At 47.8% G+C, this 14,398-nt stretch overlaps 1 protein-coding gene across 1 annotated transcript in view; it reads left to right on the top strand.

Annotated features, from left to right (window-relative positions):
• Nucleotides 1–14,398, top strand: part of MICALL1 (MICAL like 1) — a 43,615-nt gene that overhangs the window by 24,009 nt on the left and 5,208 nt on the right. The window contains exons 8-13 of the mRNA XM_015405990.1: nt 1,947–2,347; nt 2,894–3,360; nt 8,049–8,183; nt 8,404–8,530; nt 12,652–12,742; nt 13,588–13,661. Of these exons, the coding sequence (XP_015261476.1) occupies nt 1,947–2,347; nt 2,894–3,360; nt 8,049–8,183; nt 8,404–8,530; nt 12,652–12,742; nt 13,588–13,661 (1,295 nt within the window). The remainder of the gene's footprint in view (nt 1–1,946; nt 2,348–2,893; nt 3,361–8,048; nt 8,184–8,403; nt 8,531–12,651; nt 12,743–13,587; nt 13,662–14,398) is intronic.

Raw genomic sequence — 14,398 nt, forward strand, 5'->3', positions numbered from 1 at the left:
CTTACATGGTATTTCACAACTGATGGTGTGTGTGCATCAATTTTCACAAAGAGGTCTCCCCTGTGTATAGAGCAGCGCTTAATTCTTAAGCATATACAAGGGAAAGATGGGGAAGTTGATGTCCTAAGCTACATGACTTCTCCCATTCCAGCAATGATTCACACTTTCAGAACAATAGTAAGAGAGTCCCAAAGCGTTACTTAGCACAGGATACGGCCTGGCCTGGGTACGTTCTGAGCTTTCAAAATGAAACATCAAAATTCCGCATTGAAAAAAGTGTTATTTATTTATTTAAAATAGTTTGCATTCCACTTGTCTCCTGAGCATCTCCGTGCCCAGGGCGGGTAACAACAGCGTGAAAGCGATTTTATAAAACAAACATTAAAACAACAGAAATAAAAGCATTAAAACCAGTCAGTAAAACACATTATGCCCTCCCACTGGCAGGATATTCCCCTTTTGCACAGGCCCAGGCTGCCCCACAAGCTCTCCAGAACAACTCTTTTGCAGCCTTGCCAGAAATCCGGGAGGGTCGGAGCCCCCCAGGCTTCTTCCAAAGGCACTGGGTGGCCATGGAAAAGGCTCGAGCCCAAACTGTTGTCAAACTTGCCTTAGACGAGGGATACTGATGGCAGACCCTGCTGGGAAGAACAGAGCTGCCACACGGGGACGTGCTGGGAGAGGTGGTCCTTCAAGTACATGGGCCCCAGGTTTGAAGGCCTTTAAAGGTAAACGTTGTGTTCTGTAGCTTGTATACATTATACAAACTGAACAAACCTATATTGCATTGTGCCTGTGGTACAAAGCCTTTGGAGCTGATTGGCGCAGAATGTTCGGATGCTGATGGAACTAAATAGTGACTGTCCCTCTTTTGAGAGGGAAGGAAAATTTGATCATTTCACTGGAATTAAAATTTCAAACGGGGGAGAGCTAAGATCCCAAGAAGCCAAAGAAAAGGGAACCCAGACAGAAGGAGTTTTACGGAGGAGTAAAGAGGAACCTGAGGGAAGGGGAGGTGGATGACGAGACTTTAGGAAGAGGACGGAGAACTGAGGCAAGGAAGGGTTTATCAAAGGACTAAACGACACGTTATGATACTTGGTGTGTTGTGTTGGGGTTCCCTGAATCTGACTTGTATGCAGTCAGGCACACATCATGCTGATGGGAACTAATTTCTCACGTGCATGGAGCCCTGATTTGGTTCAGGACTATGGGGAGGGGTGGGGTGACTTCAGCCATTCCCCTGTGCCATTTCTCTGAACTAGAATGGCCCCAGGGGAATTGCTATTTGCCTGGGGGGGGGGCTGTATGTATATAGCCCATCAATGCATGTACAGCCCCCAGTGGGAAGAACAGGGCCTTTTAGGGTCAGGAAACAGCCCCACAGTCCCAATCCAGGGCCTGTGTGTCTGGAAAATTAATTCTCATCAGTGTGACTGACTGCTTACAAGTCAGGTTTGTGGAAGACGTTGGTGCCTAAACATGTCTAATATCACAACTGATATATCCCACAGTGAGACATTTGTAGAAACACCATAGCACTTAAGTTCAAGAGGGGATTGTTTTTGTGTGTGTTATTTTGCTTCCACAAACCAGGGGGAGGGGATAAAGCTGTGTAGTGCATTGTGAAGCCCCACAATCTGCCAACTGAAAATCCAGCTCATATCCCATGTGGCTTCTTAAGACTCATCAGGCACTCTCTGTGCACCTTAAATCTATCTTTGCTGAGGAGTTTTGTGCTCAGTAACCCATTTCTATGCTTGGGTGGTGCAGCTGCAAAATACAGCCCTGAAGGCAAGAGTACTAGAATATTGCTTTCACTTGAACCGATGGAGATGAATTACTTGAAGAGAACTATCCGTTTGTTAAAATCCCAAGCATTTTATTCCTTCTTTTATGCATTTCCCCTCATGTTCTTCCTTGCACTTTTTCTTGTCTCCACCCAGTGCTGGAGAAACTCCAAGGGGAAAGGACCCTCCATGGATGGCATTGGTCCAGGCAGAGCCCAAGAAGAAGCCTGCTCCTCCCCCACCTGGCAGTAGCAAAGAAACCCCACCAAGGGCTTCTGATGGAGAAGAAGAGGGAGAAGAGGCAGCAGGGGAAGCAAGAGGCAGAGAGAGCAGACCCCGGGAGCGAAAACCCTACAATCCCTTTGAGGATGAGGACGATGAGGATGAGGATAATGCTGTTGCGGAGGAGGAATCTGTCACACCACCAACCACACAACAGCCAGAACAGAGCGAAGCCACTCCCAAGGTCCTCCATCCCTGGTACGGCATCACACCGACCAGCAGCCCAAAGACAAAGAAGCGGCCGGCTCCAAGGGCTCCCAGTGCCTCCCCACTTGGTGAGTGCCCCCGTGTCCCCTTCGAACGGGAGATGGATTAGTGCTCAGCCACACGTCCAGCATCAGTTCCGTCATCTCCTTCCTCCCATCCTAGGCCCAGGCAACCTTTAGTGTTCTGCTGCCTCCAACAGCAGAGAGAGGTTAGCCTGGGCCAACCTTTCTTTGTTTTGAAGGTCTAGGGAACTGGCATGGATTTATTGCTGAAGTTTCCCTTTCCCCCTGATATTGTTGAGAGATGTTCCAGGACAACAGCTCTTTCAGAGTTTTTTTAAAAAAGATGAGTTACAGTCTGAGTCTCATCCTGGAGGCTGGGAAGGAATCGTCCGCATCGTTTTTCTCTGTGGGTACTTCATTGCTTATGGCATGCTATATAGTTTAGGCTTTTAGAGGAAGAGGGGGCAGGGAAGGGCATCATGGCTCCGCATGGCCAGGAGGGCTAGACTAAATGGCCCCCAGTGGAAAGTCTGCGGCCCTAGAGGGGTGGCAGTGTGTGTGCTTCAGACAAGCTGCCGTCATGCTACCTCTCTGTGGTCTTTCCTTTTGCAGCTCGCCATCCCATCTCCAGGCTTTCCCACTCAGAGCCATCTTCCTCCGCCCCATCGCCTGCCCTCAGCCTGGAAAGCATCACATCCGAGTGTCTGGCCAAGACCGATGGCAGCCTGGACGAGACCTCTGTGCCCAAGAGCTCCTCGGAGCCAATGGTCCACGCTCCAGCGGCTTCCGCAGTCTCCTCCTCAGGCCCTCCGTTTGCCAGCACCTCTTCCTGCGAGATCCCTGCTGCTCTGCCAAGCTGCTCCGCCAACTCCTCCTTTTCATCATCCGGCGACTTGGCCACCTGCGGCGATGGAGCAAATTTAGAGGCGACCAGAAGCGGTTCGTCTGGGAGCTTGAAAACTAGCCTGGGACGAATGTCTCCCAAGCTTCCTCCTGGTGCTTCTCCAACCCCTGTCCCCTTGTCACCTGATCTGAGTGGGACTCTTAGGAATTCTCCCTCCCCCAAAGCACAGCAGAAGGTAGGTGGAAGCTTCAGGTTCCAGGGATAAAGTTCTTTTGGTGTAGTGGTTAAGGGCGTGGACTCTAAACTCCTCCACTTGCACCTGCTGGATGACCTTGGGCAAGCCATAGTTCTGTCAGAGGTGTTCTTGAAAAAGAGCAGTTTGTGTCAGAGCTCTCTCAGCCCCACCTACCTCACAGGGTGTCTGTTGTGGAGAGGAAAAGAGAAAGGAGTTTGTAAGCCACTCTGAGACTCCCTTGAATAGTGAAGGGTGGGGTATAAATCCAATCTCTTCTTCTTCCTCATTACCTGCTGGCTCCGAAAATCTCAGCACATCTACCTACTCGGGAAAATGGCGTGACGCTGAGGGTGAGTCTCGGATCACTCCCGAGCCATCCTACTCTTTTGGAGACCCCCCCCATGCCTTGGCATTGAGGTGGTCTTCACCCAGACCTCTCGTAGGGAGGATGGGGGCAGGGGACTTGTTCGCCCCCCACAACGGCAGTTAGCGGGGGGGAGACCGTCACAAGAGCAGGACGAGGAGCAAACATGGTGCGCATGTTTGCACAAGCCACGACCTTCCCTTTTTAGTTTTGATTTCAAGTTTAAGAAGCAAAGGAAACTAGCATGAAAGGTACTTCAAAGGATTATGGGACTTGGGATTCTATAGGTGCCCTGTGTCTTCATGATCTTTGACCTTTCCAGGTCAGGGGACCCACTGAGCTGCAGTTCTGTGACAGGAAGAGGAGGAAAAATCTCTTAATTTCCCCATGCTTAAAAAGGAATCCTCCCTGTTGCTGAATGATAGTGTTGCCAGCCAGAGTATGGTATCCAGTGAGGATGGGGGGGGGGGGTCATTAGCATGGATACTATGGTTTTACCATAAAGTTTCTGCAAATTCCTAGAATGGTGTGACATCACTTCTGCCAACAGTGATTTTTCCCCCCTTCATTTCCCCCGTGTTGGCCTACCAGGCGGTATATGTGTGGGGAGTGTCAGTGGCTGAAAGTGGGGAATCCCTTGCTGCATGCAGGAACATGGCTACCCTACTGGGGTGACCTCATCTTGCCATCCTACTGCTTCTGTCCTCAGGCAGGGGTATGTGGTGGTGACCTGTCTCTGTGCATGTGCACTAGCAGCCAGACATTACAAAAAGCAACCAAAAAAAATAAAGGCAGCTCTAAATGGTTTCACAATTGAGCAGCTGGGGCTCTGCTACCCATCTGACAGTCCCTTCTTGTGGAACGCTGCCTTTCAAAGATCCATTAAATGCTTCTTCAGCCTGCTGATGCTGCCTGGAATTGGTTAAGCCCAACAGCAGTTGTGGTCTGACAAAGCGTCTGGTCAAGAGCCTGGGGCTTTAGGTACATATTAGCTTTCTGGCCTGCTCTCCAGTTACCAATTTGAACTATTCCTTCTGTTCACATTTAGCAGCACCCACTGGTTATGCTGTGTATTGCATGTGCCTGTATTACTGCAATAACATATGCCAGGCAGAAGTTGTTGCTATGCAATGTGATTGCCAGTGGAAATGAAATCCTCAGTCAGCTGATTAAGAGCAGTGTTTACAGCAAAGCTGGCTAGGGGTTAAAAAAGCAAGGTTATTTGCTTTTTATCACAGGATTATGCGTTGTGGAAGACGCTGGGCTCACTTGTAGTATACAGGACTCTAATAAGATGTTTTCCTACAAAAAAGTTCACTTCCCTCTCAAACACATTACCTTGATTGCAGTTTCAGGAAGGTATCAAGTTAGAACCCGGCTATGCTAGCAAACTTCACAGCTGTGTTTCATCTCCCCCCCTCCTGTCCAAGAATGGAAATTGTGATGTGGCAAAATTTGCCATATTGAGCTATTACCTTCCCCCTTGTATTTTACAAAATGTATACCCTGTCTTTCCGCCCTCATCAGGGCCACCAAGGTGCCTAACAGATAAATGTAATAAAAATACATCTTTTTAAAAAAAACATTAAAACCGACCAAAACACATCATTAAAACAATTAAAACCATTCTAAAATACATATACAAATCATAAAAACAATTAAAATATAGGGAAGGAAGGAGGGATCACTGAGGAAACCCCAGATGAAACAAATAAGTCTTCATCTGCTGGCAGAAGATGGCAGCAGAAGGAGCTTTGGTGCCACGACTAAGAAGGCCCTCTCCCAGGTTGCCACCCGCCAAAATCTCAGAAGGTGGGGGCACCAAATGACAGGGCCATTGATGAGGACTGTAATGGTCAGGTAGGTTTGTAAGAGTAGGCAGTCCTGCAGATATGCTGGTGTACAAGTATTTAGTGCTTTAAAGATCAACACCTTGAATTGTTCCTGGAAACTGGTTAGAAGTCAGTGTAGATGGGCCAAGATTGGAATGATTTGGTCCCTATGACTCATTCCAGTCAAACATCCTGACTGCAGCATTCTGTACCAGTTGAAGTTTCTTTTCGAGGGCAGCCCCAAGTAGAATGCATTGCAGTAATATAATCTAGATGTGACTAGGGAATACACCACAGTGGCTAGATCTTTTCTGCCAGGAAAGGCCACCTGCTTAACCAGCAGTAGGTCTGGCTCCAAGCACACCCCCAAACTACAGATCTTTCTTTCAAGCTCCTTTGATCCAACCATCTTGAGCAATGAAAAAGGAGCCTTTATTTCTTTAAGGAAAATATGGTGGAGAGATACTTGGCCATGTTCAGCGTAATCCTTGGATCTCTATCCACCAGCAGATAAGGGACTATATTATCTTTTGACAAGGCAGAAGGTAATTATGTTAAAATAGGGGCAATCTATAATTCATGATAAAAATTATAATAAGGGTATTCCAGAATTGTGTGGCGCAAGGAGTCAACTCTTTTCAGGCCACATTGGCAAAGCCTATCCAAATAAGGTAGATTGCCATATCTTCCATACAGACCAGCTGAAGGGGCAGCATTCAAACACGCACGCATAAAAGGTCTCCAGGAACGAGGAACTGTTAAAATTTTCACATGAGCTGGAGTGGTTAGAGATGGGGAAATGCAAAAAACCCCCGGGTAGAGCATACTCTCTGAGCTCATATAACTGAACTAAAGCGATCTAGATCTTTTAAATGTTTCTGGTTAGTAAACATTCGCTTTTCCCGAGTCACAATATATCCTTCTTTGCTAGACACTGCATCCAGTGGGAATAGAACTGGACTTAATTGAGTTTGTATAGCAAACCGTCCTCCTATGAAGAAGAAAAACACTTTTAGCCTGTGTATAAATGCATGCAGCCATGCTTTGACTTCAATAGAGCCCTGGCCCAATTCAAACTACAGATCTGTTCCTTCCTGGGGAATGCAGCCACATCCAGCGTGGGAGACACCTTAAGTCCTACTTCAGACGTTCCACTCACCAGTCGCACTTCCGTCTTTAGCATGTTGGCACAAGGATTCCAAAATGCTTCTGCCAACCTCCACCATGTAAAGTATTTCGGGTCTTATTTTATGCCCTTCCCTCTCTTACACTGGGCAGGGAAAGCCTGCCATCCGACCAGGAGTGTGCCCTACCTGAGCCACTGGGATCTCTTCAGTCACATTAGACTAGGAGTGGGGAGACCAAGTTCGAATCTCAACTCAGCCATGAAGCTCGATGGGTGACTTTGGTCCAGTCTCCTTCTCTCTGCCCAACATACATTATTGGGTTGCGGTGAGCATAAGGTGGAGGAGGGGAGTAATGTATACACCATCCTGAACTCCTCAAAAGAAGGACAGGATAAAAATGATCTGGATAGATAGAAAAGAGCAAGAGTCCAAGTAGCACCTTGACTAAAAAAATTGTGGCAGGATATGAGCTCCTTTGTTGTTGTTGTTCAGTCGCACAGTCGAGTCCAACTCTTCGCGACCCTATGGACCAGATCACGCCAGGCCCTCCTGTCTTCCACCGTCCTCTGAAGTTTGCTCAATTTCATCTTCGTTGCATCTATGACACTGTCTAACCATCTCATCCTTTGCCGTCCCCGTCTTCTTTGACCTTCAATCTTTCCCAGCATCAGGGTCTTCTCCAGTGAGTGCTCCCTTCTCATTTGGTGCCATTAGAGTGGTATCGTCTGCATATCTGAGGTTGTTGATCTTTTTCCCAGCAATCTTAATTCCCGCTTGTGATTCATCCAGGCCAGCATTTCGCATGATGTACTTTGCATATATATTAAATAAGCAAGGTAACAATATACATCCTTGTCGGACTCCTTTTCCTATGCTAAACCAATCAGTTGTTCCATATCCGGTTCTACCTGTCGCTTCTTGACCCTTATACAGGTTTCTCAAGAGACATGTGAGGTGATCTGGTACTCCCATCTCTTTAAGGACCTGTCGTAGCTCATACACTGTCACAAATTTTGTTAAGTCTTTAAGGTGCTGTTGGACTCTTGCTCTTTTCTGCTGCTACAAACAGACTAACATGGCTACCCATCTCGATCTAGCTGGATAGATTGTTCAGAACAGTAATGATTGTTTTCTGGTTCTTGATTCCTGAAGGTCGGAAAGATCATTATCCTTCAGGATATTCCCGCTCTCATGACTTCCCCCCCACTCAGGTTCAGATGACCCATCCTGTTCCTAGTTCACAATGGATCTGGATACACCTCATAAAACTGGAGCTGGGGCATTGCATAGATTGGGCAGAACCCATTAAGTGCTGGGGTGGAGTGCTAGGCCCTCTTTGATATTCTTGTGTGTATTTTCCTCCAGTCTTCGTGTAAAGAGAATCCCTTCAACCGGAAGCCCTCACCTGCTACTTCCCCTTCAATTAAGAAGACCCCAAAGGGACCCAAGCCAGCAAGGCCTCCTGCTCCGGGACATGGTTTCCCACTCATCAAGCGGAAGGTAATGGAGGTTGAAGGAGATGAGAGATGGCCTCCTACTTCAGATCAGTGGTGCTGCTTAAACCCCCAAATTATTGCTATGGTTGAGTAAGGTTTACACAAATTCTAGTGGTGAGATGGATAAATTCCTTACCAATTGGCTAAGAGGTGCAGTGTGGGAGGAAGCTATAACTGGCTTATTATATGTTGGAGGAATAACTGCTACTTTTTTGTTTTGGCAGGTTCAGTCAGATCAGTATGTCCCAGTGGAGGATATTTATGGTGAGATGGACAGCATTGAGCAGCAGCTGGATGAGTTGGAGCACCGAGGAGTAGAGCTGGAGAAAAAGCTCCGCAGCATAGAGCATGGTAGGATGTCTGTGCGTTCTTATCTCACCTGTATCTGTGGAGCTCATTGTGGGGTGTACATGGTTCCCCTACCACCAGCTTTGGACTCATAAAAATCTTGTGAGGTGGGTTAGGGCTTTAGTCTAAGAGTGTGTGACTGGCCCAAGGTCACCCTGAGGACTTCATGGCAGTGGGGATTTAAACCTAGGTCTCCCAGATCCTACTTTGACACTGTTAACTGCTATGCCACAATGGCAGGCAGAAGGCAGGAAGACTCTGAAGATAGTAAAGTGGATTGTGAACTGTTACTTCAGCTGTTAAGCGAGGCCATTCTTCCTTCTAGGGTTGCCGGCCCTTCTGGTGGAGGTGGGGTTCCCCCACCCACTGGGCCCTGCTGCCCATCACCGATCAGCTGACTGGCAGAGGGATTTACTAGGAGAAAGAGGAAGGCTGAGGTGATGCTGCCAGCAATGTGGTGACATCACTTCTAGCACACACAGGAAGTGACATCATCACACCAGTGACATCTGCTTTGACATCTAGGCAAAAACTCTTGGTAGAAGCCATTTTTACCATAGAGTTTTTGCCCAAATATCACCGTGATGGTGCACCATGATGATGTCATTTCTGGTGCATGCTACAAGTGGCATAGACACGTCACAAACTACATCGCCTGGGCCTCTGTCCTTCTCCTGGTAAGTTCCATCATCCCCCACAGTTGCCAGAAGGGACCTTCTGATGCCACTCTGGGTCATCTTTTGCTTGGGTGCTGATGCCCCAATCAACCCTATTTCCTTGTGCTAGTGAGCCCATGTAAAGATAGTGAAAGTTAACAACGTGTGAGGAAACATGGGGACCAGGTCTGAGTGCAAGTAGCCTCTAGGAGCAGCAGAGATTTGAAAGCTCTGCTGCGAGGAGGGAAAGAAGCTCCAACCACTGCACGGAGGAGTTCAGGCTCAAACTAGAAGGGACGATTTGTAACAAGTTGGTTCAGGGTTCCCTCGATCCAGCTCTCATTCTGCTCAGGCACGTGGCAGCTGCTGGAAAATAAGTTCCCAATTGCCACAAGGGACAATTCGGATCAGGGCTGCAGCATGAGATTGCTGCCCACTGTCATTTTCCTGACTAAAAGTGGATCCATGGTGGTATTCACCCCTCTTGGGTGCTGCACATGCACCGAAATACGACATCGGGGGGATCCCAGTCTCAACTTGTTAAAAATGGTCACGTTTCGTTTGAGCCTCAGTGAGCCAGTGGAAATCAGAATGTAATGGAACACCTTTCAGAGCACATATTCAACCGGGGCTCTACCAGCTGCATGGCTCCAGAGTGAAGACTGGATCAGATTCAAGGTTTTGGTACTAAACTTCAAAGCCCTAAGCAGTCTGGGACCAGCATACTTTCAGGACCGCCTCTCCTGGCGTATCTCCCCAAAAGTGTTACACTCCAGCGATCAAAGTCCGCAGGTGATCCCTGGCCCAAAGAGCATCTGGCTGTCCTCGACTAGAGCCAGGGCCTCTTCGGCCTTGGCTCTGACCTGGTGGAACACTCTTCTGGGTGAGATCCAGGCCCTGCGGGGTCTGATACGGTTCCACAGGACCTGTAAAACAGAGTTGTTTCGCCAGGCTTATGGCTGAGGACAGTGATGGCCAGTGCTCCCGCTAAGCTGTGGAGTCTTGTGGGCAAAACTTCTACTTTGTGAGCTACTGGCATTAAAATTGTGAGCGAGCGATTTGGCTACTGCATAAGTCAGTTTGCTCTGGGGCCATCCTTCCTGAGCTAAGGCAAAACTGTGTGAGCCGGAAGCTAAAAAAACGGTGAGCTAGCTCACACTAACTCAGCTTAGAGGGAACACTGGTGATGGGCTCCATCTTCAATTGGCCTCCTCCTTTCTCCTCTCTCCCCTTCTTCTCCCACTCCCTCAGAACAGACAGATTATACGTTACTCCCCCTTGAGAATTTATGCCATATTTTAACTATGTTTTTGGTTTGGATCTATTATCTATTCATTTTATTATTTATTATCTGGCATTTTATTGTATTTATGTACTAGGAATGCTAATGTTTGAATTGTTTAAATGTTTTAAATAATGATGTTACCCGGGAACGATGGGAACATGTTTGCCTTCCTCCTTATTTCTAAGGGAAGGATGAAAATGAAGAAAGAAATCTTGATGCTTATCCTGAGGGCAATGCCTGGTTGCTTCCTGACTAGTCCGATTTAGTCTGGAGTTGACTTCATCTGTTCACTCCGTTTCACGAAGAATTTAAACATTCAGTGTTGCCAAGTTCTCTGATTCCAGTCTGGGTTGTGTCCTGTGGTTGTATGAATGGAAGACACGTGCAGAGATTAATCTTCCTTCTTTCCCATAGCAGCTCACTGTTGCCCACTGGGCAGCATAGACAAAAAGTTACCCACCATGGGGACCTACAGTTAGGGCTGCCAAGTGGGGGTGGGTAAACCCCCGCTTTGGAGGCCCGATTTCCGCCGCCGCGGAATCGGGCCCCGGGGGGAACTTCGCCCCCCCCGAAGCGCAGCGTGGCTGCGTCACCAGAGGTGACGCAACCACGTCGATCACATTGGGGGCGTGGCCCTGATCGTCGGAGGGAAAACTCTATGGTTTTCCCTCCGAAGATCGGGGCCACGCCCTCAACGTGATCGACGTCGCACGTCACTTCCGGTGACGTGCTGGCGGCGCGCACGACAAGGGACAGCTCCCGGAGCGCGGCAAGGCTCCCCTGCCGGGGAGTAAAATTCACTTGGCAACCCTACCTACAGTGAGAAGAAATTTGAGTGAAGTCAAGTCTGCCTTGCTATCTTGCTGGTGGGGAAAGTGCAGAATAACAATTATTCCATTGGCACAAAGATCAAGTGTTGAATGCTGCAGCCACTGCAAGTGCCCAGGAAATAACTCAGCCCAAAAGCAGAAGCCACTTTACAACAGATGGGGAAGGTGGGGAACATAAAGGAGAAGGTGCAGGGAGAAGTAGGACCTTTGCTGAATGGTAGAATCTTGGCTTCGGAAATCAACATTACTAAATTTGCAAGGGGAATGGAGGGCTACATAGTGGGAGCCTGCAAACAATTGCAGGAAATGGGGATGGTCTGGAAATCTTACTTCATGCCCCAAAATCTCCCCTTCTGGGTTCTATAAGGTTTGAGGAGCCTAATTCTCCCCATTCCCCTTCCTTTTAACTGATGGCTCAGCTGCTCTCAACATTCTGTACCTTCGAGTGCATACTCAGTCCTCATCAGGCTGTTTGGGGAGGGGGTTCTTTTGGTTAATTTACTAAGTCAGGTTTTCCTGTGGACTTGTGTGTGCAGAATCGCTTACCTTGCCTATGGGTGTCCCAGTTTTGCTGTCAGAAGGAGAGGTGTGGTACTGTGTGGAACCGCTGCTTGCAGCTGATGGGGGGAAAGCAATGATTGAGCAGCACAAGATGGTCCTGCTGCCGAAGCAGCCCTGCGTTTTTAGATAGGTGGTATCAGAACATCATGACAAACTGATAGAATGGTAAGAAGGAATTATGGGGAAGATTTGGAGGAATGCAGGCAGCAGCTGAATGCTTTCAAAGGTGTGCGGTGCTCTTCAGTTACAGCAAACAGGCATTTGTGGTTTGCTGCTTGTAGAAAGACCGGTTTCTCCATTAAAAACAAAGACAAGAGCTGGTGTGGTCTACTAATTGGCATGTCTAGGAGAGACAGGCTCAAATCCCCATTCTGCCATGAAGCTTGCTAGGCAACCAGTTACACTCTCAGCCTAACCTACCTTGCAGGGTTGTTGTGAGGAGATAATGGAGGAGGGAAAAACAATTTATGCCACCCTGAGCTCCTTGGAGGAAAGGAAGGATAAAAACATACTAACCAGGTAAGGAGGGAAGAGGTTGATTAGTAACATCTTGGAAAGGAAGAGACAAGTAAATATCCCTCTGGAGTTTGCATGAGCGGTTTGGGAATGGATATGTATGCAGATGTGAGTGACTGGGGAAAATGCATAAAATAAAAGAGCAGTTCTAGGTCTTGTTTGTACAGAAATAAGAGCTGCGTAGCAGAGAGAAAGTCTTCGCTGCATCTTCCCAGAAATGAAGGCAGCCTTTCTGTGCTCCTGAACTTTCTTTCTCTGTCCCTGTATAACTGGCAGATGCTCCTGAAGATGGGCTGCTGGTAGATTGGTTCAAGCTCATCCATGAGAAGCACATGCTGGTGCGCCGTGAGTCTGAGCTCATCTACATGTGAGTATGAATAACTGGCCGGTGGCCTGCCTGGCCTTGAAGGCTTGGGACAAGCAACAGAGCAGAATACAATTTCCTCACCCGGGAAGCATCATTCAAATGCCTCCCATCCTTTACCCCTGAGCCCCAAAGCCCAGGCCTCCCAGGCAGATTCTTTTCCCCTTTCTAACAAATGCTAATGCTGGACTTTGCTGAATCTGCAGAGGGAGAGAATTCCCTAACAGTGGAAGGGTGTATGCATTCCCAGTGGAAACGTGGTGGGTGGCAGGTAACATCTCTTGTTGCCTCTAAAGCAACCAAGTTTTACTTAGTAAAAGTTCTAGTCATACACAAACTGGAAATTGTGAGGGATTCTTCCTTTCTAGAACTTCCTGTGTTTTCCTCCCCTTTAACTTATCCTGCCCTTCCTCTTGCAAGCCCAGGATGGCTTCCTAGGAGCTTAGATCCTTCCCCCTCCTCGGTCATGAAATACCTTGGAAGAGATCTGAGAGCCCTCTTTGACATTCTCTCACACTATTTTCCATCCCTTTCAACGGAGAGGGCTGAAGCCACGTCCAGTTTGCTACCGGATCCAGCAGAGCATTTCTGTGGACAGAATGATTTCTGCCCTAAGAGCACAAATTCCTTGCCTCCCTCCTCCTGCTGCAGCCAAAAATGCCTACCCAAATGTCACTCCATGGGGACAGGAAAGCAAGAAAGCCATGCTCCGTGGGTGGAAATTGTTCTGATCCAAGCCCCAGTGTTGAGAATATTCCCCAGAATAACGTCACGTTGCCTTGTTAAGATTCCCTCCTTCCCCCAAGTCTTGATGCTGGCTTGAAATGCTCCGCTTCTCTTCTTTTTAGTTTTAAGCAGCAGAACTTGGAGCAGCGCCAGGCAGATGTTGAATATGAACTCCGGTGCCTTCTCAATAAACCCGGTAAGACTCTCCCTGGATTCTTAAAAATGGCTTTCTTGGTAGCACATCGGAGTGGCTTCAAGCACTTTTTTAGCCAGGCCTCCTTGAGGTGAGTGTGCCCCATTCCCAGGAATGCTGGGATGGCTGGTTCTCCAGGGTGTTTGTTTAGAAACCTTTAAGGCTTAACCCACACTTGGCATTTCTTTATCCAGCGTTTTCAGTTTCTTTAAACAACTTAAAGACATGACTTTAAGCAACTTTGAGCAACTTTAAGCAACCAGGGACATGAATTCTGAGCAAGCTAGAGTCGCACCTAAGAAACTTGAACCCAGATGTTTCAGACGGACATCTCATCTCTGCCATGAGCTCAATAGGTGGCTTTACGCAAGCTTCTTTGCTTCAGCCCCTCTTCTGCAATGTGAGAATGAAAAAGCTGTCTTCCAGAGTTGTTGAGAGAAGATAATTATAAAATGTGCTTCAACACTTTAAAAAGCACTGTAGAAATACTAAACTTTATTGCGTGTATTTGTTGCCATTAAGGCCTGATCCATCACTGAAGGCAAAATTAAAGATGTTGATGTGGACATGTGCTTGGTGTAAACAAAATTCTACCTACAGAACAATATCTGGGCTTGGGCATGGGACCCCAAGGGACAGTATTTCAGGGGGCATTTTGGGCTGCAGCAAGAGGAAGGAGGCGGGAAACCATGGTCCGCAGCTGGAAGTCCACAGGTGGAAAATCCCCAGATTTCCACCTC

This window comes from Gekko japonicus, unplaced genomic scaffold, assembly GCF_001447785.1.
Source record: "Gekko japonicus isolate JY-2015 unplaced genomic scaffold, Gekko_japonicus_V1.1 scaffold385, whole genome shotgun sequence".
Lineage (NCBI taxonomy): Eukaryota > Metazoa > Chordata > Lepidosauria > Squamata > Gekkonidae > Gekko > Gekko japonicus.